The sequence below is a fragment of the Rhododendron vialii genome, chromosome 11a, assembly GCF_030253575.1.
Source record: "Rhododendron vialii isolate Sample 1 chromosome 11a, ASM3025357v1".
Taxonomy (NCBI): Eukaryota; Viridiplantae; Streptophyta; class Magnoliopsida; order Ericales; family Ericaceae; genus Rhododendron; species Rhododendron vialii.
In genome coordinates, this window is record NC_080567.1 from 33,691,270 (window position 1) to 33,718,921 (window position 27,652).

A 27,652-nucleotide genomic window follows, 5' to 3' on the forward strand; every position below is an offset into this window, starting at 1 on the left:
CTAAGGTGCTTTATAATCCCATTCTTACCTAACCATTCTTTTTCAAAAACAAACATTGTCAAATCATCTCTCTTTCGATATCGGATAATTCTGATTCCAAATCACGCTAATGAGATCTCGAAGAGTCCTAGTTAAATGCAATACCCATGGTACATTATTGCATCGAAATTGTTAGAAAATACGAAAACAAAACATGAAAGTGTTCATAAAATAAAAATGAAGGGCTCAGATTCACAGTGGTGTGAATCTGAGCCCGCACTGTGAATCTGAACCCTTCATTTTTATTTCATAGACACTTTCATGTTCTGTTTTTCATAGACTGTATTAAGCCTCTTATTGCACTACAAGTCCCATGTCTCAAGTGAGCGGAACCTAGAAGATCCGGCATCATTTGGGCCCCTAATACTACATAAGTCAAGTACATTAGTATTATACTCATGTCACTTGATTTATGTAGGCCCTTTTTAGCCCTTTACTCAATTTTTTTTTTCCAGTGGAAATTCTATTCGGTATCATTCATTCCAACAGTTAAAACTTAAATTTTGTTTCAAACAATATTACAAACACTTTTATATTTAATTTTATTCTCCCATTTTTTCACTAGCTCCCAAATCCTCCTCCTTTCCCACCATGACCACCACGAGAGAAAATTCATTAGAGGTTTCCTCCGCCACCACAAACAACAAATAGCACCACCAAAAATTGCCTGCCATTTTGGCACCAAAGTATAACAAATTTTGGGAGTTGTGAAGAGAAATCAGACCTTTGTGATGTTCAATCGACTCGTTGAGAACCTCAGTCATGGTCTATGAACTTCACAACTGTGGAGAAATCCCAATCTTAGTACCTATTTTCAACCGCGACTCTTGAAGAAGTGCGAAGAGAAACTACCACAACCAAAATCTCCAATCTTAGTACCTCTTTTCAACCGTGACTCTTGAAGAAGTGCGAAGAAAAACTACCACAATCAAAATCTTCTTCGGGTTTCCAAAATTTCCATCACTAAATTTTTCGTTTACTCAATTCCATTCCGACGACCACCACCAACGTTGACCATCACCACGCCATATAGCACCAAAAATTAATCATTGCAAATTTGGCAAAGGAATTAAGGTGTCCTTAATTTGGGTAAAGAAAAGCATGGAACTCACATCACTATAAATTTGAATCAAGGACCGGAGCACCATAAGATCTGTAAACTCGTAAAGCGGTTCTGCGGTCTACATCAAAACGTTTCAAAATTGCATAGTATCTGTCTTTGCAAGGCACCCTCAACAATCAAGTACATAACATAGTATTTTTTTTTTAATTATCTACTGGAATGAAAATAAATTGCACATTAGAAAATGCCTGGATCCTGATTGATACCACGTAATTAAGTAGTTCAATCGTCAACTTTTTAAAATACTACAACTGGGTTTTGTTTAGTGGATTCTCCTGTAACTTCCAAATCCTTGGGTCACATTATCAAAAAATTGTAATTAGAAGAAAGGCAATAATTAATCTCACTTAATTTCTCAATAATTGAAAACATAGTTTATGTCATTATTATGTGCCAACTTCTCTCCATTTTTGGCGGCTTCCTGTTAATAATTCTCCCAGCATTCCTTGTCACCGGATACATCATATTTGAGTGTGACTTATTACACAGTATTCACGAGGAAAGGTACCTATCAGTGTGAGGTTAGGTTCAGCTAATTTTTTTTTTTTGCTATTGTTAGTTTTGCGCTTAACTTTTTTTTATTATTGATTTGTCTCGTCAAGATGAACCGAAAAGCCGGTTTTTTGGACTTTATCTTGCCAAAAATATTTGGGTAAAAGTCATAATATTTTTTTTCCGGTTTGTCTTGACGAGACGAATTAATAATTCATAAAAATTAGGTGCCAAACTAACAAACGCGAAAAAAAGTCCAAAAAGCCCTTAGCCTGAGTATTTACAAATTTTATTGATTTCCTTGTGTGTACAGAATCTATACATGCATTCACACCATACCATCCTTATTTTCTCCAAATGAAGTGTGAACATATGACAATGGAGTGGGAACTAGGTGGTAGACATCCGCCCTATACTCCTTGCATTAGGTGAGAGGATTACTTGTGTTCAAGTTGGATCTCCTCTCGTGAATCTTTCATGAATAATCTTCTTGTCAAGCTCTTGTTTGGCTCTTGTGGGGTTGTGTTCAAGTTGGATCTCCTCTCGTGAATCTTTTGGTATAGATCTGGATCATTCCAACTAATTCAATTCTGCAAAACAAGGAACCACGTTATAGCATACCAAGCCGGAGTGGACTGACAGATACTCTAATGGCTAAGTAAGTCCAATTGGAAGGAAGGGCATTACAAAGTTAGAGTAAGGACAGCGTACCTCTCGAGGGGTTGTTACATACCTTATTATAGAGAGTTACTTACATTGGCCTCCTAGATTGCTCGTGCCCCCAATGTTGTCATGAAGGCTTCTTGGACTAACTTCATGCATGACGATTGTCGTGTGCAGTGCCACGCTGTCAGGCAACATGTGACCGAGCCACGCGGCCGAAGTAGTGCCAAGTGGCCGAACCGAATAGCTCTGCATTGATGTGTCACCAACCCAACTACACGCGATCTTCCAGGTCCAACCCGACAACTCGACCTGTCCGTGAAGTTCCTAATCGGGCGACCCACTTGGTCGCCTATGGACGTCGCTAGCGGTCGGGTTTGACTGGGCTCCTTTTAGATTGGGCCGACCCGCATTCCGGCCCACTACGGTTCTCATAGGACGGGGCAAAACAAGGTTGTTTCTTTTGAGGGGTAGCATGATTTACCAGTTACTGTAAACTTTTGATATTCTACAAATTAAAATGGAACAGGAGTGGGCAAGTAGGCAAGTCCAGTTAGTTTGTAAGAAGCTAAGCTAATTATGTGGTGCCCAACTCATGACCTCAGTATAAATTAGTGTAACACACGTGCATAAAACTGTGCCAAAACATGATCAGCCAGTGAGATGTTGCCTGTCATACTGGCGCAATATATGGGCTGATATCTTTTTGTGAAAGCGAACCTGGATTTTCAACGGTTAATTTAGGAAACACACACGTTTAGTCCCTATAAAATAAAAAAGAAAAAGAAAATGGATTTTAAGACAGAAGAATATTGGCTAGTAGTTAAATTTCGTCCTCTCAAAGCTACCCACATGCTATTTATTCTTTTAAAAAGTTGGAATTGTTCACTTGATTAGAGAGAGAGAGAGAGAGAGAGAGAGAGAGAGAGATAGATAAGTATAAGTTGAAGCATAGTCTCCAAGACTTGACGGATTGGACAAGGAAAAGCTCAAGCCAAAACTAAAGGGTAAGCCTTCTCTCTCTCTCTCTCTCTCTCTCTCTCTCTCTCTCAATTGTTTATGTTTACAGATTCTGACTTTGAGAAACAATTTTTGTAAAATCTAAACTTTTGCATAGGCTACACCCTAAACAATGTAGACTATAGGCTTGGCATAGTACCACAGTTGTTTTGCATGAAGAATCCCTGAAATCTCCCTGTTTGTGATTCTTCTCTTGTGGTGAATTTCGCAGGAAATCAATGGAGGATGTTGGCTTCATGCGTCAGTGGCCAACAAACAGTCTTGACGAGATTGTAAATCACCATTTCTCCCATCAAATCTTCGACGTAAAACCGAATATTACGGAATATTCATCTCATGACACCGGCATCATCGATCCGCCCGGGAAAATCCTCAAAACAAACACTTGGAATTCCTCTTCCAATTCTTCCTCTCCCCACCAGATTTCTTTTTCCAATTCAAATTGTGAAACTCAGTTCGGCACGATAAAGCCTAAAGAGGAGGCTGTGCTATCGCCTAGTAGCAACATTACCACTTTGCCCTCAGGTGTTTATGATTTTCAACAGTCTTTTGGAAATCAAATTTATGGGTTCAAGGCTCGTCAAGGATCTAAAAAGAACAGCACAAACGGTACAAGGTTTTCTAGCAGTCAAGAGCATATTATGGCTGAGAGAAAAAGGAGAGAGAAGCTGAGTCAGAGGCTCATAGCTTTATCTGCTATTGTCCCTGGCCTGAAGAAGGTAATTCCTAGCCATCACTTTTGCATTTGCGTTGTTGATTAATGGGCTACTAAGACTGTGGCATTTCTAGCACGGTATCAGAGCAGGAATATTTGGTTTGGTAAGTGAACACTTTCATAATTCTTCAGTTACTTGTTATGGGAGAAGAAACTTGTATGAATAAAATCAAAACATCAAAATGCTGTGTTTGGAAGAATTTTGAGAATTTTTGAGTTTGGTTTTTGAGATAATGAATGGAGAGAAAAATAGGATAATGATTGGAGATAGAGATAATGAGTGTAGAGAGATAGATAGAGAAATAAGAATAATGATTGAAGAGTGGAGAGAGAAATGAGAATAATGATTGAAATTAGTGGTAATGAGTGTTTTTTGAGATTGAATTTTTTTTCAAAAAGCAAACCAAACAAAGCAATGTTTCTAATTTGCTTTGCGCTTGTTGAAGTTGTGCATAAAAATGTTTCTAAAAATCTACCGACACATTGTTTTTCCAACGCACCTTGGCAAACCCTTATCTTGTAGTAAATCTTTCTGTATTGGCATATCTGTACCGTATCAGTACCATTTCCCCATATATATTTGCAACCATATTCGTAGGGGTGATAAACGAGCCATATTGGTACTTGATCAAGTTTGGTTTGATAATTTAACGAGTTTCAAAAATATGTTCAAGCTTAGCTTGTTTTTAGATGAGCCAATCTCAAACGAGCTTTAATTAAGTCAAATACGAGTCGATCTCAAGTAGCTTGAATTTTTATGCATAATAAGCCGAATGAATAGAGTAGTAACTTGTTTAGCTTGAAATATTACGAGCTTTAAAAATATGTTCAAGACTTCAAGCTTGGTTTGTTTTATGTAACAAACAAATCTTGAACAAACTCTTAACGAATGAGCACAAGCTCAGACTAGAGTACCTTGGTTCGTTTAGTAGCCCTACATATCCGCGCTTCATAGCTGTTTTCTTTCGCGATCACAAATCCATCCAACTTTCGTGATCGAAGAGAACGAAATCGGTATCTCACCTCGCAAGATTTCTCTGTCCCTCTTAACTATCTGCACAATTTCTTCTTAAATTTTTCGGTTTTCCTCCGCTGTTAACAGATGGACAAGGCTTCTGTTCTCGGGGATGCAATCAAGTACGTGAAACAACTCCAAGAACAAGTGAAGACACTCGAGGAACAAACCACCAGAACAAAATCAATGGAAACCGTGGTCTATGTGAGAAAATGTGAGCTCAATTCTGATCATAATTTGGACAATTTTTCCTCAGAGAATAATTTCTCAGGCGGCGGCGGTAGCGGTGGCGACGGGTCCCAATATGATGAGACACTCCCTGAGATTGAAGCAAGGTTTTGTGACAAATATGTGCTCATAAGGATACACTGTGAGAAAAGGAAAGGAGTTGTTGAGAAAACAGTAGCTGAAGTTGAGAAGCTCCATTTGTCTATTGTTAATAGCAGTGCCATAACTTTTGGAAGTTCTGTTCTAGACATAACCATTAATGCTCAGGTTAGCTAATATATGTCTTGGTTTTAGAGGAGGAAACGATAAGGAAAAGTTGGGTGCAAACGAGTCGAGCCGAGCTTTGTAGTGTTTGAGCTAGGTCGTTTACTAAAACAAGCCTAAAACTCAAACTCGAGCTTGGCTTGTTTAAACGAGCCTACGAGTCAAGCTTTTGCAAGTCGAGCCAAACTTTTGAGTTTTGAGCTTGGCTCGTTTAGTAAAAGAGCTCAAAACTTGAGTTTCAGCTCGGCTCGATTACTAAACGAGTCGAGCCTAGCCCAGCCTTAATTAGCCGAGCCACGAGCTGCTCGCGCAGCTCAGTTCGTTTGCACTCCTAAGGAAAAGTTAAGTATTTTGGAAGAAAATTAAGTGAAAATTTTCATTTCAAGTTCTTAATTTGATTTCTAACAATTTGATCATCCAATCTCGAAACTTTTGCAGATGGATGAGGACTTCTCTTTGACAATGAAAGATCTTGTGAAGAATCTACATGCAGCTCTAAAGCTCTTCATGTGAAAGTAACCTTTTAAGACTGAGTTTGGATCATTGATTTTCAAAGGAATTTATGCAAGGAAAAGAAAAAATAAATAAAAAGAAGCTATATTTATTTCTTCGCTTTGCTATCATTTTCTATTCCCGTACGTGGTAAATCTCTTCACAAATTTATGATTCAAATGAAGCCTACGTGTGTATCTTTTCTGTTCAATGTTTGGAGCTGATCAACCAAATGTGTGATAGTGGGAGAACAGTTTTAATATGTTTATATATACAGTTGTGTCTGAATATGTACAGTTGTGTCTGAATCTATAATTTGTTTTTCAAATTTCACTAACAAAGGGCGCTACCTTTGTGTGAGTGAAGTATTTCGTCATTGTTTTGTGAGGCCTCTTGGTACTTTTCTTAGGGCTTCTTCTTTCTCTTTGTAATGTCATCTGCTTTGTAACAATTCTATTGAATATATATAATAGAGACTTGCACAAATGATTTTTTTTGTTTTTCACCATGAGGAGTCAAGAGAAAACAACATGACTCCACAAGTTACATAGGCATTTGCTTGGAGCCATTTTAAGAGCCAATATATGACTCTACATATGTTAGGCAAGGAATAAGACTCATTTACTCAAAAAAAAATACAAGATACTGTATTTTATTTTCAATTACCCCCATGAAATTTTAGGTCATTTTTTTGACTTGAAGGCTAATTAAGTAACAAAGAATTCTCTCATATAGTACTGATCAATATCGTAACGCAGAAAGTTGTAATTAGATTTGACGTGAAATATGTGGAATTGCCTCGCCAAACTCGAAATGTGTAAAGTAAAATATAAGATAAAGATGGATTATAAATTGCCGAATAGCTAGCGCGGTTATGTGATAGAGTTCTTCTCACTAATGTAATTTGACTCAAAACACATTATTAAAAGTAGCCACTCCCATCTTATACTTATTCCCCACAAAGAGAGATTGTGATCTGTTTTGATTATTTTAAATTATCTCATATATAAAAATGAATAGAAACATGTACGTTGTCTTTGATGTCAACTTTAATCATTGACTGACCAATAAGTGAAGATAACGCCAATGGTTTAACCAATAGTAGGATACTAGATTTCTGAATTAAAAATCACTGCTTAACACCTCCATCTCAAGCAAAATCAATGATTAGTTGGAAAATAGAGCTCAAAGCATGAAAAATGAGGCAGACAACACAGTCCAGGAGGAATAAGCAGGGTTGGAGGAACCAAATTAAAAAGCCTTGACATTCAGGTGTGAACTTCCATAGATTGTACAAGAATGGAGGCCAGCCTGACCATAGTAATTCTTTGGTAATGTTAAAATGTCCAATTGAATTCTAGTGATGATCTTAATTACTAGGCAACTCACTCATTGATCATCAGTAGGGTTTACTTAACTAGTCAAACTTGATAAAGTAACATTGTAAGAGTTAGAGACGGACTTTGTCTGCCACTATTTTTTGGGCACACAGGATGAGCGTACTTCCATAGATTGCACAAGAATGGAGGCCATCTAGAAGCCTGACCATAGTAATCCTTTGGTAATGTTAAAATGTCCAATTGAATTCTCGTGATGATCTTACTGGGCAACTCAATCATTGATCATCAGCGGGGTTCACTTGACTAGTCAAACTTGATAAAATAAAACTGTAAGGATTAGAGACGGACTTTGTTTGCCATTATTTTTTTGGACACATAGGATGAGTGAATAGACACCCGATTTCACCAAACGAAATTTTTGGAGGAACGACTTGAGTAAAATATTAATTAAATAAATATATTTAATTGTGTAACGTTTACAACAACTTCCGCTGTAGCACAAAACGCTTTGGAATGATTTCAAACCCGGGTTCGAATCCCGGCAGCGGAAAGGTTTCCTTTTTTTCTCACTTTTAAGAGGACGTATATTTATAGTATATATATCTAAATCGGACAGCAATAGGCATAACTGGTTTCGTGGTGTAGTTGGTTATCACGTCAGTCTAACACACCGAAGGTCTCCGGTTCGAACCCGGGCGAAGCCAATTGAACTTCTGTTCCTTTTCCTTTTTTTGTTCCCCCCCTTCCTAGAATGATGAGCTCTGAAACAAACGACGCAATTGTAACACTCAATATTCGATGTTTGCATCACTTTTTTCATTCCGATTGATCCATACCGTCTACGGCATCAAGCCCGCGAACCTCTCTCCCTCATCTCAACTTCTCCCCCAAATTTTTATTTATGCATTCTGTACAAATTTTCCGGCTTTATTGCGGGAAGGTTGAAAAAAATGATACTCCGTTTTTTTATTTTTTTTGATCGGGGTTTCCCGTATTAATGATGAGAATGGAGAAAACAAATATGAGGCCTGCAAAATGGTAAACGAAATTGTGCATACCGTTGGGTTAGTGTTACTATGTCTGGTTAGAATAGAGTAAAGGAAAAATATACTTCTTCCCATACTTAAAGACTAGATGTAGCATACATCTACTAGAAACAAACCCGTCCATACGGTCCGACGAAATGGATACCAATGAGGTACCAATGGGCACGTGGGGCAAGAGGGTTTAGAGCGGAGAGGAAGGTGGAGAAAAGTGAAGGAAGGGGATGGATCCGACCACAAGAGTTGTCCCAAGTGAACTAGTACGTCAATTTTAGTCGCTAATGATATACGACCAACGCTAAGGCCATCCACAGTGGTATAATCAAATGCCAATTGTTTTTAAAGTTAACAATGTTGTGCAAAAGATTACTCACAATGGTATAATCAAACTTAGCAACATCCTTAGAAATAATTAAATTTTGGGCTTTGGATAACCAAAACTAACAACCTTTTTCAATAATCAAAATTTGTGGATCATACACCACATAAGTTAACTAGTTCCAAAATTTGTATACACACGTGTTTCAACTAGTATTTTCTTCTTCCCTTCTTCGCCCACTCTTTTTTTTTTTTGGTTAAAAAAATAAAATTGAAGAATAAAATTTTTATGTAGCCAAGTTTTTTCGCAACTCTATATTTTTTTCACTTCACCAACAAACTATTTTTCTTTCTTTTCTTCCAAAAGTGAAACTCATATCTCTCAATCATCTATAATTCAATCCATCGTCGCCGGATTAAGGTGTTTCACTCTTCTTTCCTGTTTCTACTACCCACTCCCGAAAAAAAAAAAGAAGGAAAAAATCATAATAGGAGGCAAGGAAGTCGCCGATTTTTTTTTCAAAATTAAGAAAGGGAATCGATATATTTTAACTTATAAAAAACGTAAATTGAGGGAAATAAATGACGGAAAACAGGAGGGAGAGAGAATGAAATTGTAGTGGACCCCATATTTTGATTATGGACTAGAAGTGACCATAGTGAAGCTTAACATTGTTAAGCTTAACAACCTCTTAAGTGAATAATCAAAAGCTGATGTGTCAACTTTTGGTTATCCTTTTTTGATTATACCACTGTGGATGGCCTAATCAATCGCCTTTAGATCAGTAGACATTATGTAAATAGTATACTCCAATCTAAAAAATTAATTAGCGTGTTCAAAATTTGCCTTAAAATCTGCATTAAAACTAACTTTCTTCCGTATTATTCATCGACCATTAGGCAATGATTAACAAGACCAATCATGCATATTTCAGTGGGTGAGAGGTGTCAGATATTGTAAAAATAGTGACATGAAGATACTCAAGGCTTTGTGTATATGGGGCCTGATCTCCTCTGTTCCGAAAACCTCTATGCCGAGAGGTTTTCCGGCCGTTAGAATTGTGTTTTTTTAATTTATGTTTTAAATTCAACGGCCGGAAAACCCCTCAGCTCGACACAGAGGATGTTGCCTCATTGTGTATTGACCTACATGCTGCGACCTTTAGTCACCCATAGAGAAGAAAGAGATATGGTAATTTCTTAAACAATGAGCATTTTACCATTTTAGATTAAACTGAATGTGGCATACACTATGTATTTATTTAATTTCCAAGGAATACCCTCTCATTACACAATTTCTCACCAATCCAAAACAGTAAGTGCAAGAACGATTTGTGTTGTAATAAGAGGAAGACTTTTATCCATCAGTATTTTGGGGTAAAAGTGGAAATTACTCTTTATTGTTTAGGTGACATTGCTCAGAAAAGTGAAAATAATGACCACAGCAAGCCATAAGTATTAACTATTATGTATAGAATCTCCTCATCTCTTGTTTCACTTCCTAATGAAGGAAACTCCCTTCTGGATGCTGCCTTCTAATTCTTTCTTTGCTTTCTCCAATCCAACCCTGTATGTATTTTCCAGTGGATTTGATTAGTAAAAAATACGGAGTATATGTTTCCCTATTTAACACATTTGGGAAGAAGGAAATATTTTCATGGCTAATGCGTGTATACCTCTCATACTCATTTAGGGGTCCGAGTTGGTAGATTTCTTCAGCTCCAGTACGACCAAGTCGTACTTTCGATGCAAAGAAAGGGAGTTCCGTCACCTACAATAAACAATGTACAAACTTTGTTAAAAGAGTGAAAAAAAGAAAAACAGAAAAGAAAACTTTGTGCGAAATGGACAAATTATCAAACAAAAAACCTGAGAAGCTACAAAAGAATATTCCACAATTCCGGCATCCCCTCTCAAGCCCCTCAGGCAGGCATCTGCGAATTTGGCAGCTGCATATGCCTATACAAGAAATGTGTTGCGTTTTATTTTCATTAGTTTTGGATTCTTCTTGTTAGAAAGTTAGCCAAAACTGAAGAGCGAATAGAGGCGCATTTACAAACCATGGAAAGTGTTGCAGAGCCAGCCCCAGCTTTTGCCTGCAAGAAATTTGACGAACAATTGCTTAAAAATGATCCAATAGAGTAATTGCTGGATTTACTACATTAGAAAGACAGAAAGCAGAAGTGTTTTGTGTTTTTATTGTTTCAGGCAAAGTGCAAAGTAGATTTGAACCGAAATTGATAAACTCCAGTTGCAAACACTTGAATCATCCCACTAATGTTCAACATATTGAAAGAGATCATGAAAGAGGATCATAAGCCAGATAGTGAAACATGCATTTCATGGCCGACGCAGGTTATATATTCAACAGCTAGATGAATCACTAGATTGCAATTGATGCCAATTTATTTGAAGTGTGAACTAGGATAGACACATTCAACAAGATAACAAGATCAACATGATATTCAATAAAATTGATTTCCGACGTTAAATTAGTCCTGTGTTTGGTTTGGTTTTTGAATTTTTTTTTGAAAAATAGTAGGAATAATAAATGAAGAGAGATAAAGAGAGAAATATTGGAAGTAGGGGGAATTTAGGGGGAATTTTTTGAAAAATTCTTTTTGAAAAGTAAAGAGAACAAGGCATTATACTTTTGGAGATGCTACTAAATTACACTACCTCAACAACTTCTGTTCCACCATTTTGAATCCGGTTGGTGAGATACTTGGTTTCTTCGGTGGTGAATGAGCAGGGAGGCTTAACCTGAATTGAAGAACAATTTGATCATTTCTGAGAAATCCATTACTTCACATCACAAATCTTTGTTATTTTCGGTGTTATGGATTAACAATCACCAAGTGTAAAATAAATTGGGATATGCATTCGCTTAGACCTGTGACAGAAGAGGCAATATTGTTACTCCTGCATGACCTCCAACAACCGGAACATCAACTTCCCTCGGATCAAGTCCCAAAACCTCTGCCTTCAATACGAACAAGACAACATTTTACCAACCATTACTTACCAAATCAAACAGTAATGTTAGAAAGGGCAAAGCGAGAAACCACAAAGTTATTTGAAGATGGTAACCATTTGTAAACATACCACAAAAGTATTGGCTCTCACAACATCGAGCATTGTGACTCCTAAAAGTCGCTTTGGGTCATAAGTGCCGGCTTTCTTGAAAACCTCTGCTGCAATTGGAACTGTAGAGTTCACCGGATTACTGATCAAGTTCACAATTGCATTAGGGCAGCACTTGGAGATTCCTTCACAAAGGGTCCTGACAATTCCAGCATTTATGTTGAAAAGGTCATCTCTTGTCATTCCAGGCTTCCTTGGAACACCAGCAGGTATAACCACGAGGTCCATTCCAGTAAGAGCACTCTCAAGTTGTGGTTGCCCTAGAAACCCACGTACCTTGAAACACCGAAACAATAACGTTTGGTATTGTTTTAATGTCTGGACTAAACGCTTGATTGTTTGTCTCTTTTTGGAAAAAGCTTTCCCCCCAAAAATGTACTTTTCAGGGAACACCAGTTGCCCAAATAGGTCAGAGTTTCAGAGTTTTTGCATTATAGTACCCAAAAATTGTATCTGAAAAGCTCTGGGCACTTTGGATAAGGCTTGGGCTTACCCAAAAATCCAGGTTTCATTCCATAAGGCTTGGGCTTCTAAAAACACTACATATTTTCAAAACTTACGGCTTAGTATAAGACTATAAGTGCTGTCAAAGAATATGAAATCATATGTTTTCTCCAACCAGAATTCTGATTCTTTTCTTAACAACACTAGAAACAAGTTTCGTAGATCATAAACAACTGCAACCAAGCACGCCATGCACATTTCATGTATTTTTTATGCAAACTGTTTCAGAAGAACAACCAAATACTCAGGAAACCATAATGTAAAGAACGACTGTTTTCAAAGTTTTCATTGTTTTGCTTCCGAAAACAAGGAATATAAAGAAAATAGAAGACGAAAAGATTACCAACGAGGTTTTGTTATCAATTGTGTTATTGGTAATACTTATCTCGAATAAAAAGAGAGATAAAATCAGTGCTTCAATGGAAGAAACTTACCACGGCACCGGTGTCCATGTGACTAACATCAGCTGTGACACCAGGGGCATTGACCACATCATACAGATGGAGAACAGAAACAAGGGGATTCATCTTCATTAGCAATGCAAGGGGTTGTCCAATGCCTCCAGCTGCACCCAGTATAGCAACTTTGAACCCAGGAGCACCCCCTTTTGCTCTACAATTCGCTCTCCTCAAATTCGAACCTTCCTCCATCTTTAAGTAGTAATAAAACCAATCAAATCAAAATCAGTTATAAAACAAATAATGATTTCCTAGTAGTTTAAGACCACAAATTCACAATTAGGGTCAGGGCTCATAACTAAATTGCACAATCAGTTGACATGTTAATGCCCAACGCCCAAGTCAAAACCAAAGAGGAGAGTGAACTGCCAGAAAGATAATAGAATAAGGCTCAAAGAGATTATTACAAGATACCCAAGTCTCCAATTTTATTTGCAAATAAGGGCTATGATTGATGTAATATAATTACTCAACTTGTCGATAAGTTCGTGCCCTATCCCCAGGTCACAACCAAACAATGCAGAATGAATAGATTATAGCTCAAAATGAAATCAGTAAAGAATACCCAGTAATGCAAAAGCAAACTAAGAGGCAAGAGTTATCGGAGAAGGGCAGACCTGGAAATTGGATGGGTGGAGATGAGCTGAGATTCTTGCAATCCGCTTATTAGCTTCTGCACTTGGCTGCATCTTTTCTTGTTCTGCTAGCTAGAGAGAGAGAGAGAGAGAGAGAGAGAAGGAGGGAGAGGTTTCTGGGACAAAAATTAGAAGCACTGAACGATTGGATTTAAAAAAAAAACAGTAAAAAGGAAATCCACAAATTGTATGGATGGGGATAATATGGGCGACAAATAAATCGACAGGTTGACCTGAATGAATGTATCAGAAAACTCTCCCCCAAAAAGAATATATGTCAGAAAACAATTTTAGTTTTTGTGTGGAACCAAAATTTCAGAACCCTTATCCATTTTTATCTCGAGGATGAGGCTCTTGGAAGACAATTTCTGTAAGGGTGTGTGTTTGTCTTCCTTGTTTTATCCGGAAAGCGTTGTTTCTACAATTATCACCTTGTTTGGTTCAATTCTTATTTCATTTCATTCTTCTTTTTACAAGTTTTTTAATACATTTTTCTCTCTATTTCTCTCCCCTCATTACATTTTTCTCTCTATTTTTTAATACATTTCATTTGTCTTTTGTGGAAGGACGGGCAATGGGCAAATGGGAAGTCTAGTTTATTAGTGTGCTCTAATCAAATTACCCGTATCTTGCAATCTCACTATCTACTAGTAGTTATGAATGAGCCCACGAGAGATGATTTATGCAGGAGATTTTGAATCTGCAACATAAAAAGAAGCAAGTTCAATATAATGAGATTTCATGAATTAATATTGCTGCAGGGTGGTGATTCATTTGATATTGCACGGGTTGGATCCGATTGAAGGTGCCCTCGTCTTTCCCAAGCAAGTCTGTAAAACAAAGAATCGGTTGGAGTTAGCCAAAGGGCACTTCTATCCTAAGTTTGACGCTGGCTGAGGAGAAGGCTACGTACAAATCTCATATTTAGACTAGGAACAACGTACTTTCATAATGGACTTCAAGAACAGGTGGCCCGTCCAATCCGCCCATGTACATTCGGCCCAAGCAAGCCCAGTGAAGTGGGCTGCCCGTATTGTCAGGCCCAATATTTTGGTCGATTCGGCACCGTACATTAGTGAAAGATACTTACAGGAGCAATGGTACTTGCACATACTTATGTCAACAAATTCAAATACGGATAGGGAATTCCCATACGGGGAATTGATATTCGCGCTCCAAGATTTACTGCAGGCGCTCCACCTTTTTGTTTTTACACTGTAATGTTGCCAGCAACATCACAGTGTAAAAACAAAATATACACTGATGTTGCCAGCAACATCACAGTATAAAAACAAAAAGGTGGAGCGTCTACAGTAAATCTTGGAGCGCAAAAATCAGTTCCCATACGGATATATGGAGAGATGTTTGATATGCGTGAGTTCCACGCACATAATAAGGAGTCACGTGCATTATACGGAATCAAATAAATTTGTGTGTGCACCTATGACCTATACACATTAGTGTGTGCGCACGGATTCTTCCTAGTTCAATGGAGTTTAGAAGTGTTGTATGTGTCATGTTATTGGACCTACGTAATGAAACATTTTCCAAGCTAGTTGTGGTACGCCAACATGCAACCAAGTGAAATGATCACCAGAGATTGTAGGTTAGTCGTCTCGGATCACTCTGGTAGGTTTGAGGAAGTTGTGTGTTCAAAGCACAGTATCGACTCAAATATTGCTACTTAACTAGCACGTCTTCTAGTCATCTCTCTCCCTCTCTCTCTCTCTCTCAAAGCACTATTATCTATTACAATGCTGTAAGAAGTTATTTAACCAATAAGCGAAAAAGTTGCCTAATGTTAAGTAACACATACTACAACAGCATCCTCAATGCTACTGTACATTTTGCCTAATTATAGTGTACAGAAAAGAATTAGGTTGCTGTACATTTTGCCAAATTGAACACAAATGGTTCCCTCGATCCCAACGGCTTTGGCACGGGAGGGGGTCTGTTAAGAGACAGCGAGAGGAACTGGATTTGAGGTTTTTGTCCTTATATTGGTAAATCGTCAGTGGTAGTAGTGAACATTAATTTGGGCCCTTAGGGATGGGCTTCACATTGACTTGGAGAAAGGAATTACCATCTTAGATGTGGAAATTGATGCTCATCATGTGCTATTCGTTTGATCAAAGAGCATGATAATTCCTCTCACACTCTTTTTCGGTTGATATCCTGGGGAGATTTCAATCTAGCTCAATCAAGCACAATTTTTGAGAAGCCAACGGATGCGCGGATGTGCTCATGAAAGAAGGCCTTAAAGCCAATCATGGTTTAGTTATGCTTAGTTCTTGTCCTTCATTTCTAGCGGTCAAATTCCATTAAGATGTTGTAGGGATGTTATATCCCAGTTTTCCCCCCAAAAAAGAAGAAGAAAAGAATTATCTTCATTGATAGGAAATTAGATGTATCCCAAACCTTGACGCATACATACTCAGCACACCTACTTGATTCCTTGAATCCATGTAACTAACATAGAGGAAGAGGAGGAATATTGTCTACACAACCGCATGAATAAGAGGATCATTAATCCGTGCGTCACGTTCATAATAAGTTGCGTGATTACATTGTCTATTAATTGTTTTAATTATTATTGATTTGTTGTATATTGCATCGATACTTGATTTGAGTGCTAGATTGGACCCTAGAGACATGGGGTGGTATGCGAGTAGAATTCACCTAGACGATGCTAGATAATGGATGAATTGGAAAGTTTTATTTCTAGATTGCCTGCAGGCGTGATGTTAAGATTTGTAATGAGATTGAAACTGGCGTGTGTCCAGTGATGAGTTGATAAACTGGCGTGTGTCCAGTGATGAAAATAAAACTGGCAGGTGTCCAGTGATAAAACACCTGAGATTTGTGATGAAAATAAAACTGGCGGGTGTCCAGTGATAAAGCGGGTGTCCAGTGATAAAACACCTGAGATTTGTGATGAAAATAAAACTGGCGGGTGTCCAGTGATAAAACACCTGGGATAAAAATAAAACTGGCGGGTGTCTAGTGATTAAACACCTGTGATAAATTGATGAAAATAAAACTGGCGGGTGTCCAGTGATAAATTGATAGACTGGCGGGTGTCCAGTGATGATTGTGAAATGATTTGTGAGGTGATATATAAGATAGGCGAACCCTAGTTGTGATTCAGGCATGATAAGCTTTCTCCTTGTTGTAGCTATTGGGATGCATACTCGGTACATAACTTAGGTGTATCTGCGACAGCAAAGGGAAGTGATCTCATGGGACCGAGCATGGCTAGCGGTTGGGGAGGAAAGATCTCGCGGAGGGATATTAGATCACACAAAGGAATAATGGATAGTAATAAATTAATTTATGTGAGAAATCTCTGTTTTACTCCTTCGTACTATATTTATCCTGCTGCTTGCTATCTGTAAAGTAAGAGGGGTAGTTGGGTTGGATTATACTACGGGGTGAACTTGTTCACTCAGGTACGGATTGCCTGGCTTCCGTGCCAGATTTTGCAGATAATCAAGAAGAGACACCAAATCCCGAAGGTGAACAGTTTTATGCTGAAGAGAACCCAGAGATGGGAGCTGAGCCAGAATATGCTTGGGATCCGTATCAAACTTAGAAGATGGCTCTATTATTTTGTTTAGTTTATTACCACAAAGATTATTTTCAGTATTTCTTCGATAATTTGTAATAGACGAAACTTTAGGGTGAATTATCCGGTTTGGATTTTGAATTTTAATTCAACAAATTTTTAGAAATTAATATTTAAAACCTCCGATTTTATTTTAAAAAATCGGGGTGTTACAGGCTTGCTCTCCGAAAAAGTCGCAAGTTCGAATCCTACGAAAGCCAAACATTTCAAACCGTGGGGGACCAATAAAGGTTTGTCCGATCGTTAATTTCAAGCCACCAAAATTAGTCGAGGCGCGCTGTGGGCTCCCATACCAGTGTGCCCTCGAAAAGTCGCCACCCGAATTTTTGAGATGGATGATCCGAGAAACCGAGAGTTTGTTTGAAAGAAAAAGGCTTTTGGTCTAGCGAATATGTTGAGATTTTGGGTTCGGAAGCCACGTTACGACTGGAGAAGATTTTGTTGAAAAAGCACCCCGCTCGCCCGGTAAAGACCGGTCTCTACTAAGCATTTTGAATGGGAGATTTAATATCGTTCGAAAAACTTAACTTTGATTAAAATATGTACGGAAAAGGGACATGGGGTTTAATATAACACGTAAATGTACTCGGTGTGCACACTGTACAATATGAAAATGGATGGACGTGAGCAAGATAGACTGTAAAATAAAAATAACCAAAAAAAAGGTCACTGCACAATGAAACACACGGCCGCACGGCGGGTTAATAGACGGTACGCAACATCCATTGTGTCGTGCGGCATATTACTCCACATATTCCAGAATATTTTCACCTTTACGTTTCAAGATGAACCAAGGGCTTGGAAAATGAATTGTGTTTCTGACCGAAAATAGTTTGAGTGGCTTCCTTTGGCTCATTTTGTCATTCAATAGGATGTTAAAACCATTAAAAAAAAGAAATCTAAAATGTTCAAGAGATCTCACAGTGCACCAGAATGAGTTTTAACATTTGAAAGTATTCTGAAATATGCCCAAAAATGCCCTTGACCTCACAGGTAATGATAAACCTGGAAACCAAGGCTAAAATACCGCACGACGTTCCTCAGTAAACCGTATGGTGCCTTAAAGCACCGTACGGTCCTCTGAGTTTAGTGCAGAAACTATTTTTTGTGTTTTTTGAATATAAAGCTCGTTTGAGACCTAAACTCAGTATAGAAAGATTGAGAAGGGCCTCGATCGGCTTCCCTCAAAGCTAAACGTGGTTTAGCCCAAGAAATTTGTTTATACCTTTTGATCGAAGCTTGGATGTGCTTGAAAATGGAGGAATGGAAGTTGATTTGGACTTGAAATGCTTAAATAAGGATTGAAGGATGTGAGGTTGTTTGGATGCTTTGAGGTGGAGGTCCTCCTAAGTCAGTAGTTTACTGAACTTAAAAGTAGAAGAAGAATGGAGGTATTTTGAGAGAGAGAGAGTGAGAGTCAGATTCTAGAAAATGGTAGAGTAACTTTATTTGGAGTTTAAGGAGTGGTTCTCAACTAGAGGGGGGGGGGGGGGGGGGTGTGTGTGTGTTTGTATTTATAGGCAAGAGAGCCAAGGATGAACACTACAAAGAGGGGAGGTGGCTTCTGGGTTGGATTATTGCATCTACAGGCGTGGCCGAAAACTTTCTGCAACTGTCAGAAGTTTTCCCCCGAAACGCCGCTCGACATAAAGAGAAATGCCGTGCTGTATATTGAAATCTCGTGCAATGGAGTGATTTTTTTGGAATTTTCTGAAATGCTGCGTTGCGTTTCGTAAATGCCGCGCGACGCTTTGAAACGCCGCGCGGTATTGTGTCTCATCACAGCACACCAAACTTCACGGGGGCGCCCCGAACACTCCCGAACTCGGATTTGAGCATGGTTCGAAGTGTTGGAAAGCTTATTGAATCCTCTTTCTAACCCAATTGGTTTCTTTCAAAGACGTTTTATACATTAAAATGTGTGCCTATTTTACCATCAGTGTGTCATGGAAAAAGTTGTTTTTTTATTAAGCCAACGTGTTTTTCTTTTTATAATTGAACCGAGAGCCACCCTACATGTTTAGAAAAGAGGTTTTCTTGAGGTTTAGAGAAGGAGTAGCAAAGGAGCAACAATTTAAGCCTTGAAGGTATATTTTTTCTTATTTCATCATCGGGGAACTTAAAGATTATTCGGAGACCTAGATTGGGGTGTCTACACGCGCTTAAATTGATCCGAACATCCGGATATTAAAAAAAAAAAGCCCAATCCCGTAATAGTACTTGCAAAAAAGCTACAGTAAAAACTAAAGGTCATACAAGTGAAAAGTTGCGTGCTGATGTGTGGACTTAATTTGCAGGGTACCTTCCTGGTATTGGAGCACTTGATGGCCCAACTCTCTACTTGATTTTACTTCCTGACTGACTGACATAGTGACAAAGATTTTGGTTGTTACTGGCTAGAAAGAGTGTTCCATACGCAAGAGAGAAGCGATTACACATCTAGGAGAAAAGCAAAATCAAAAGTTAATTATGCTTTGTAGTTTTACTTTTCTTCTCCTATAAGTCGACTATCTGGCCCACTAATTTTCCATGTGCTAATTAACTAACATCCCTTTCAATACGATTATATTCCTCTATGTGGGATTAGGGTCCTCTGCTCGAGTCTATACTTGAGAGTTTTTTGGATTTAGGGTCCAACAACTTGTACCAAATTATGCACAACATGTAAATGTGACATTGTTTCACTGAAAAATTGAAAGTATCAATGTAGTCAGTTTCTGATAGAATTCAAGGTTATTGCACTGGCATTTTTTTTTTTTTGATCGGCAAAATATTTATTAAGAGTACTTGTCAAAGGTTACAACAAGTAAGGGAGAAGGGGGAGGGGAATCCAACCAAGGTTGCATTGGCATATTGTACAAGTAGTTGCGTTTTTGGACTAATTCCCAATTGCATAATTAGTCATTTTATTCGGGGTTTGATCGATATAGTTGGCACAACTTAGATGGCAAAAATCAAGAAGCAATGGATTGAGCTAGGCCAGGTAGTAAAAAGTTGGGACTTAAGGCAGGAGACCTCAAGTTCAACTCTTGCAAGCAAACTATTGAAGTCTTCTTACCTAACATGTAAGCATGTGAAAGAATTAATGAGGGATTGTAGAGTTTAGTAATTCAGGACACCCTATATTATCAAATAAAATACTCTTAATTCATTAATATCATTGGGGTAATTAAGCCGGTCAGAACTTAAGACTTCTCTAAGGCCTAGTTCCACTTAACTTCTAGCCAAAAAAGTTAGTTTTGTTCTTATTTGAATTTTTTTCGCATTTGCTAGTTTTGTGTCAGCTCTTCACGGATTGTTGATTCATCTCGACGAAACGAATCGGAAAAGCTAAGTTTTTTTATTTTTATTTTTACCCAAATATTTTGAAAAATAACAAGTTTAAAACAAAACAGTCCAACATTCCTTTCAATGCGATTATATTCCTCTATCTGTGGGATTAGAGTCCTCTGCTCGAGCGAGTTTTTTTTTTTTTGGGGGGGGGGGGGGGGGGTTTACGGTCCAACTTGTAGCACATTATGCACAACATGTCATTTACTGGAAAATGAAAAATATTAATCTACTCAGTTAACGATGGAACAATATCACACTGGCATGTTGTACAAGTAGTTGTGGTTTTGGGCTTCCCAATTGCGTAATTAGTCATTTAGATATAGTTGGCACAACTTAGCAAAAATCAAGAAGCAACAGGCCGGTGGAGCTAGTAAGGGTTGGCCAGGTAGTAAAAAGTTGGGACTTACGAGTTTGTTGACTCGGGAGACCTCAAGTTCAACTCTTGTTAGCAACTATTGAGGTCTTGTTTTTTGAAAAGAAGTTAGGAAGAGCAAGTTTATCAATGAATATGTATAATGCCTTGTGAACAGTTCACAATTCTACTTTAGCTATCAATTTTTTCCTTCACAATTACACTAATACTATCTATTTTACCTAATACCAATTAAAATATTTTTTTTCCACTCATTTTCTATTATCTTTATTATTTAAAAGAGGAGAAAGGAGGGGGAAGAGAGAGAGAGAAATAATAAAAAAAAAGAAAAGAGTGTGAATAGTGCATAGGTAAAAATAGAGTACAGTTGTTCATAAATTCATTTTAGCTACTCTTTTACCTCTCCTGGTGCAGGGTGTTTTTTGAGTTTTTCCTATCTAAAGTAGCCAAAAAGCCATTTCCCCTCAGCTGATGTACTTGCTCTAATACAATACACACTTCTTATTTGGGTGTGTATCATATGCACCTTCACTGAAATACACTAAAATGTTATGATTCCCAAAATGTTATGAATCTATTGCTAAAAAGTTACGAATCATATTGATGAAAAGTTACGAATTTTTAGTATTAAAGTTACGATACGAAATAAAATATTATGAATGACTGGTCCTACAAGTAATTTTTCATGAGGTGACACAATATAAAACATATAATAGGTGCATATGGTACACACTTTAAAGGGGTGTGTATCGAAGACTTTCCCAAAAAATTAAAAAATTACTAAAAGAGACCAAAGTTGTAGTAATTTTCTGAAATAAAACCTTGTTTGTTGGGGGAGATGCCAAACAGGGCCTAAAAGTGTTCATTAATTGTTGAACGATTAACCATCCATGTCCGTCCAAGGAAAGGACTCGAAAGTCGATTGAGGACACTGAGTGTCGTGTTGAAAAATGGAGAAAAGTTTTTCGATGATATTTGTCCCTTCCACTTTTTCCATCAACAAACATGTGCGGCAATCAAGAGCAGCGCAACAGCCACCGTATCAAAAATGGGCTGGCCAGCCATTGCACACTATGTGAGGCTCACTTCGGACATTATACGGATGATCCGAGTTGTTTGATAATTTAAAAAAAACCTGAGTGAAACTTGCGAAACATCATCTCGATCCGATATGAATAGTTGCTCGGATCAAGCTTTTCATCTTTAGAAAATTGAAAAAAATGGAAAGATTGGTTTTTTGGTGTACAAAAAGATGATAGACTTAATTCGATCACCTACACATATCGGATCAAGCTGATGTTCTGCGTAGCCCACTCAGTTTTTTTTTTTAAATTATTAAATGGTTCGAATCATCCATGTGAGATTTAGAATGTGCTCAACACGGGGTCCGGCCACCGCACCCACCGCATTTTGGTGTGGTGGCTATAGACTTTCTGGGCATTTAAACGATGAAGAACCTTTCTACAACGTTATAGGAGTATCTGTCAATCTAGGCGGCTGAGAGTGTCCTTCGAATCCGAACGCGGGGGCTGCTGTCCCAATTTTGGGGCCCACCCCGGTTTCGTTCCGATGATCTGAATCGTTCACTTTGTAGAGCTCGTCAAGTAGAACAATTATGCAAAAAATCAGCTTAATTAGATATCATTAAGTACCTGATCGGAACCTTTTTATCTTAAAAAGAATGGATCCGAAACACTGGATTAAATCCACTGTATCCCATGGACTGAGAGTTATATGGGCTCCGATCAGGTACTTAATAATATCCAATTAAGTTGATTTTTTGCATAGTTATTCTACTCGACGAGCTCTACAAAGTGAACGATTCAGATCATCGGAGCGAGATCGGAGTGGGCCCCAAAATAGGGTGCAGCAGCATGCTGCTGTCACCTTTGGAACAGCAGCCCCCCTCCCTCCTTCGAATGGGACTGGACCCCCTGTTTACTTTCCTCTCTCTGCCACTGACACGTGTTTAAATTCCTCAAGAGATATGTTAATCGCGCCCGTGTCAGACCCCCGACACAGTCCCCTCCCTTCCCCTTTTAAAAATTATTAAATGGTTCGAATCATACATGTGGGATCTAGAATGTGCTCAACACGGAGTGCGGAGGCCGGCCACCGCACCCACCGCATTTTGGTGCAGTGGCTATAGACTTTCTGGGCATTTAAACGATGAAGAACCTTTCTACAACGTTATAGGAGTATCTGTCGATCTAGGCGGCCAAGAGTGTCCTTCGAATCCAGACGCGGGGGCTGCTGTCCTAATTTTGGGGCCCACCCCGGTCTCGTTCCGATGATCTGAATCATTCACTTTGTAGAGCTCGTCAAGTAGAACAATTATGCAAAAAATCGGCTTAATTGGATATCATTAAATACCTGATCGGAACCTTTTTATCTTAAAAAGAATGGATCCGAAATACTGGATCAAATCCACTGTATCCCATGGACTGAGAGTTATATGGGCTCCGATCAGGTACTTAATGATATCCAATTAAGTTGATTTTTTGCATAGTTATTCTACTCGATGAGCTCTACAAAGTGAACGATTCAGATCATCGGAGCGAGATCGAAGTGGGCCCCAAAATAGGGTGCAGCAGCATGCTGCTGTCCCCTTGGGAATAGCAGCCCTCCTCCCTCCTTCGAATGGGACTGGACCCCCTGTTTACTTTCCTCTCTCTGCCACTGACACGTGCTTAAATTCCTCAGGAGATATGTTAATCGCGCCCGTGTCAGACCCCCAACACGGTCCCCTCCCTTCCCCCTTTTACCCCTCTCTCCCTCTCTCTCTCTCAGATCATCTCCAATCCAACACTGTAATACCCGTTCCGGATATTAGAGTATTTAATTCATCTTTTAATTGAATTATATGTTTTTGGGGTTGATTTGTTTATGACGGAAGTTCGAGGGGCTTGTATGTGATTCATGGGTGGAGCATAAGTAAGTTTATGTTTCAATTGCATACAATAATTTTTTCATAGCCTTTATCTAATATCCTGGGAGATATTTTGGGGGATATTTCTCCCCTATTCTCATCTTGTTTCCAACGTAGAGAGAGAGAGAGAGAGAGAGAGAAAGAGGAGAAATAGAAAGAAGAAGAAGGAAAGGAAGAGAGGAGAGCTTGGAGTTTCTTGGTTGTCTAAGTTGTTGATCATCTAGGTAATTTCATGTTTTAATTGTTAGATTTCATGTTTGGGTAAGCCTGATTTCATGCTTTAATAGTTGGGTTCATACCTTAATTAGATAATGCAAGTTGATTTGGGTGTGAGAAGAATACCACTTGAATATTTTGAATTGTTGTATTTTAAGCTTCTTGATTCATGGGGTTTGAGTTTCTTAAGTAGCTCTTTGATATACATGAGTTAAAGCATGATTTGGTGTAGTTTGAGGAGTTTTAGATGTGGTTTGAGTAGAGAAAAAGGTTGGGAATCGGAAGGAAATCGTGCTGGATTTTCGCTGAAAAACCCAGTTGGTACCCGTACCACTTTTTGGTGGTACCTGTACTGACGGATCAGAACTGAAACATTTGGGTCGATTTTGGGTGGGTACCGGTACTGAGTTTTGTGGTACCTGTACCTCTCGGGTAACTTTTCAGCAATTGTTGTGGAACTTCGTACGATCATATCTTTTTCATCCGGACTCCGTTTTGGGCAAATTATATATCAAAATTCGTGTACCGAAAGTGTACTTTCCATTGGTGGTGGTCTCAAGAGCTAGCTCAAGGCCAATAAGAAGTTATGGTTAAGATAGGACGAATTGGTCATAAGTTTTCAAACCGATTTCAAGAGTTATTTTATATTTGAACTTTAAGCATGTTTTAGGACACTTTTAGGTGTTGACATGGACATATTTGTATTCGATAGTCATCGTTTAGCTTCTTGTTAGCTTTGTAACTTTGTGCCGAGTATTCGTGGAATTCGTAACTAATATGAGTTAACTTGTGGCTAGGTAAAGAGCCGGTCTTTCAAGAGGTGCCGAAATCTTAGTTTGGCATACTTTGGTCGATACGAAGGTGAGTGTGTTTGATATGGTAATGTTCAATGAGATGTTACAAGGTGGTGATTGTATATCATGCTATTTGAGATTTAGCTAATGATATATGTTTATTGGGTGTTGATTGTAACCGCTAAAGGGTTGTGGAGTGAGTCACACCATATCGTGGGCCATGCCGTCTAATTAACGGTGAATGGGAATGTGGTGTGCGGGACACAATGCCTTGGTTACATGGGAATGTGGCAGACGTGCCATTGCGTGTGTGATGCTTATACATGTGGTTATATAATTGAGTACTTGTGTTGAGTTTATGTGAATTACATTCAAGTGAGATATTCTTTCGGGTTGTGTGGTATTTTATTGAATGTATTCTATATCTCACACACTCTGGTTTTCCTTTTTGGATTGCCAGGTCACAGGTGGCCGTAGAGTTGGTCCACTATCGGTCGACGTTTTGGGGACACTTGTATTAGTATCGAGTGTTGGTATTTTTGGTCGAACTTGTTGTATTGGGTCAAACTCGTACTTTTGCTAAACTCATTTTGTGGCTAATGTTGTCAAGTACTTTTTGACTTCAAGTTTGTAAATATGTTGGGTATCGTTTGTACAATGCAAATTTGTAATTATTGTAGACGCCTTGGTTGTTATTAATGTTAAGTCTTCCGCTGGGGTTTTACTCTATTTCTTATTTAGTTGTCGTATAGTTGTTTGTCTTTTGTGTGGAATGCCACGTGGCCGTGTCGGTTCGGGCCCACTTCGGGTGTCGTTCCGGGGCGGGGTGTGACAGCTTGGTATCAGAGCTAGTACGTTCTAGTCTCTGTGCGGAGAGTCGTTTGGGGTTCGGTAGTGGACCATAGGAGTAATGTGGTTGTCGAATGGAGGTAGTGTTTGCTAACGGGAGAGTTATATATCTAATATTGTGTTTGCTATTGGTTGTTAAAGTGATTGAAACAGATATTGGGAAATGGCTTCGGAGCATACAGTTCATGCCGAGGATGCTGCGTCTAGTGGTGATGAGGTTCAGCAACCTGAAGTTCCTTTACAGCAGCCGGTTGTTGGGGCTACCGATAGACTTCTTGCAGCTGTGGCCTTGCTCGCAGAACAACAAGCAACTCTTATGCAATGGCAAACTACAGAGGCAATGACTCGTGGAACGGGCACTGGGTTACTTGAAAGGTTCAAAAAGCTATTTACCATGGAGTTTGAGGGGGCAATTGACCCAAGTGATGCTGAGGAATGGCTTAAGGCTGTGGAGCGGGTGTTGAATGCTATGGGAGTGACAGACGCACAAAAGCTGACATTGGCAAGTTTTAGCTTGAAAGGTGAAGCTCGAGATTGGTGGGAGTCGTTTGAGAGGCAGTGGACTGCCCCTCTGCCAGGAGTTATACCAGCGGTACCGCGAGTGGTGACGTGGGAGCGTTTTGTTAAAGGGTTCAATGATCACTACTTTCCGAAGAGTTGGAAATTGGACCAAGAAGCGGCATTTATTGAATTGAGGCAAGGTAGTATGACTGTTCCAGAGTATGAAGCAAGGTTTGCAAAATTGTCAAAATATGCTCCAGACTTGGTGAGCACGGAAGAAAAAAGATGTCAGCGGTTCCGAAAAGGACTTTTACCGAAGGTAGCTACAAGGTTGACTACCTACGAGCAAGAGGAATATGCTCGGTTAGTGGAAATGGCCAGGATGGTTGGAAAGGATATTCAGGACTACAACGAAAGCCGGGAGTCACACAAGAAAAATAAGACGGAAGGTGCGGCATTTGGTAAATCTGGAGGCAGTAATAACAAGGGTGGGGGTCAAAAATCTCAAGTTACCAAAACTCAAGATTTTGGGAAATCACAAGGGGGTTCCACGGGGTGGTGGAAAGGGAAGTCGGGACAAGAGACTAATAGGCAGACAATGAGTGGTGCTACAACAATAACTCGTCGATGTTTTAATTGTGGATCAACAGATCATTTGATGAGGGATTGTCTGAATACAACAAAGGGTTTCAAGTGCTTTACTTGTGGAGAGGTGGGGCACATGGCGGCTCAATGTCCTCGGGTACAAGCGCCAGCGGCATCTTCGGTGGGAAGTGCTCAAGGAGGTAGAGGTGGAGGAGCTAGTGGTTCTACGGCAACGGGTAGGGTGTTTGCGATCACACGTCAAGGGGCACAGGCTTCACCGGGGGTAGTGACAGGTACTTTGGTTATTTCTGGTATTTATGCGCGTGTGTTGCTAGACCCTGGATCTACGCATTCTTTTGTGTCTAATGCTTTTATTAAACATTTAGACAAGCCTGCTAAACTTTTAAATGTTGCTTTAGCTATTTCTACACCAGTGGGTGAGGTAGTAGTTATTAATGTGTGTTACGCGAGTTGTGGGTTGGTGGTTGGGGGAAGGAGGTTATTTGTAGATTTGTTGCCGCTATTTATGACTGACTTTGATGTGATCTTGGGTATGGATTTCTTATCGGAGTATCATGCCGTTATGGATTGCTTTAATAAGGAAGTTATATTTCAATTACCGGATAGCGTTGAGGTGAAGTTCTGTGGTGATTTAGTAGTGAGTTCTACTTGTCGTGTTTCGGCTCTTAAGGCCAAATCTTTATTGAGTAAAGGTTATGAAGGGTACATTGCTTATGTGGTCGACACCGAAAAGAAAGCACTGAAACTAGAGGAAATACCAATTGCTAATGAGTTCGCGGATGTATTTCCGGATGAGTTGCCGGGTATCGTGCCGGACCGTGAAGTTGAGTTCACTATCGAGTTGTTGCCGGGTACTAATCCGATATCTATTACTCCGTATCGTATGGCGCCGGCAGAGTTGCTTGAGTTGAAAGTGCAGCTAAAAGAATTGCT

The 27,652-nt window shown here is 39.0% G+C and overlaps 2 protein-coding genes and 1 non-coding gene across 5 annotated transcripts in view; 2 read left to right on the top strand and 1 right to left on the bottom strand.

The window, feature by feature from the left end:
* Positions 1-3,123: 3,123 nt before the first annotated feature.
* On the top strand, positions 3,124-6,537 carry LOC131307256 (transcription factor bHLH18-like). The gene is made up of 4 exons (XM_058333664.1): positions 3,124-3,324; positions 3,549-4,056; positions 5,155-5,562; positions 5,998-6,537. Exons 2-4 carry the CDS (start codon positions 3,556-3,558, stop codon positions 6,070-6,072), a joined length of 984 nt encoding a protein of 327 aa, XP_058189647.1. The 5' UTR covers positions 3,124-3,324; positions 3,549-3,555; the 3' UTR covers positions 6,073-6,537.
* A 1,484-nt stretch (positions 6,538-8,021) lies between these two features.
* TRNAV-AAC (transfer RNA valine (anticodon AAC)) lies at positions 8,022-8,095 on the top strand. The gene has a single exon. It is a non-coding gene; the product is annotated as a tRNA-Val (tRNA).
* A 1,886-nt stretch (positions 8,096-9,981) lies between these two features.
* Positions 9,982-27,652, bottom strand: part of LOC131307258 (malate dehydrogenase, glyoxysomal) — a 50,982-nt gene continuing 33,311 nt past the window's right edge. The window contains exons 2-10 of one of the 3 annotated variants that reach the window (XM_058333666.1): positions 12,835-13,050; positions 11,858-12,172; positions 11,646-11,735; positions 11,432-11,515; positions 10,813-10,848; positions 10,622-10,711; positions 10,429-10,523; positions 10,246-10,319; positions 9,982-10,210 (exon numbers count right to left, since the gene is read on the bottom strand). In XM_058333666.1, coding sequence (XP_058189649.1) covers positions 10,247-10,319; positions 10,429-10,523; positions 10,622-10,711; positions 10,813-10,848; positions 11,432-11,515; positions 11,646-11,735; positions 11,858-12,172; positions 12,835-13,050 — 999 coding nt within the window. In that variant the 3' untranslated portion in view covers positions 9,982-10,210; position 10,246. Of the gene's footprint in view, positions 10,320-10,428; positions 10,524-10,621; positions 10,712-10,812; positions 10,849-11,431; positions 11,516-11,645; positions 11,736-11,857; positions 12,173-12,834; positions 13,051-13,475; positions 13,892-27,652 lie in introns of those variants that run through there. The other 2 variants (XM_058333667.1, XM_058333668.1) reach the window with 2 other exon arrangements.

Bases quoted from the DNA above. Each gene is read 5' to 3' on its own strand.
- LOC131307256 (XM_058333664.1), top strand. From the start codon at position 3,556: ATGGAGGATGTTGGCTTCATGCGTCAGTGGCCAACAAACAGTCTTGAC. The intron at 4,057-5,154 runs GTAATTCCTAGC...CGCTGTTAACAG, and splicing joins TTGTCCCTGGCCTGAAGAAG to ATGGACAAGGCTTCTGTTCT. The intron at 5,563-5,997 runs GTTAGCTAATAT...AAACTTTTGCAG, and splicing joins ACATAACCATTAATGCTCAG to ATGGATGAGGACTTCTCTTT.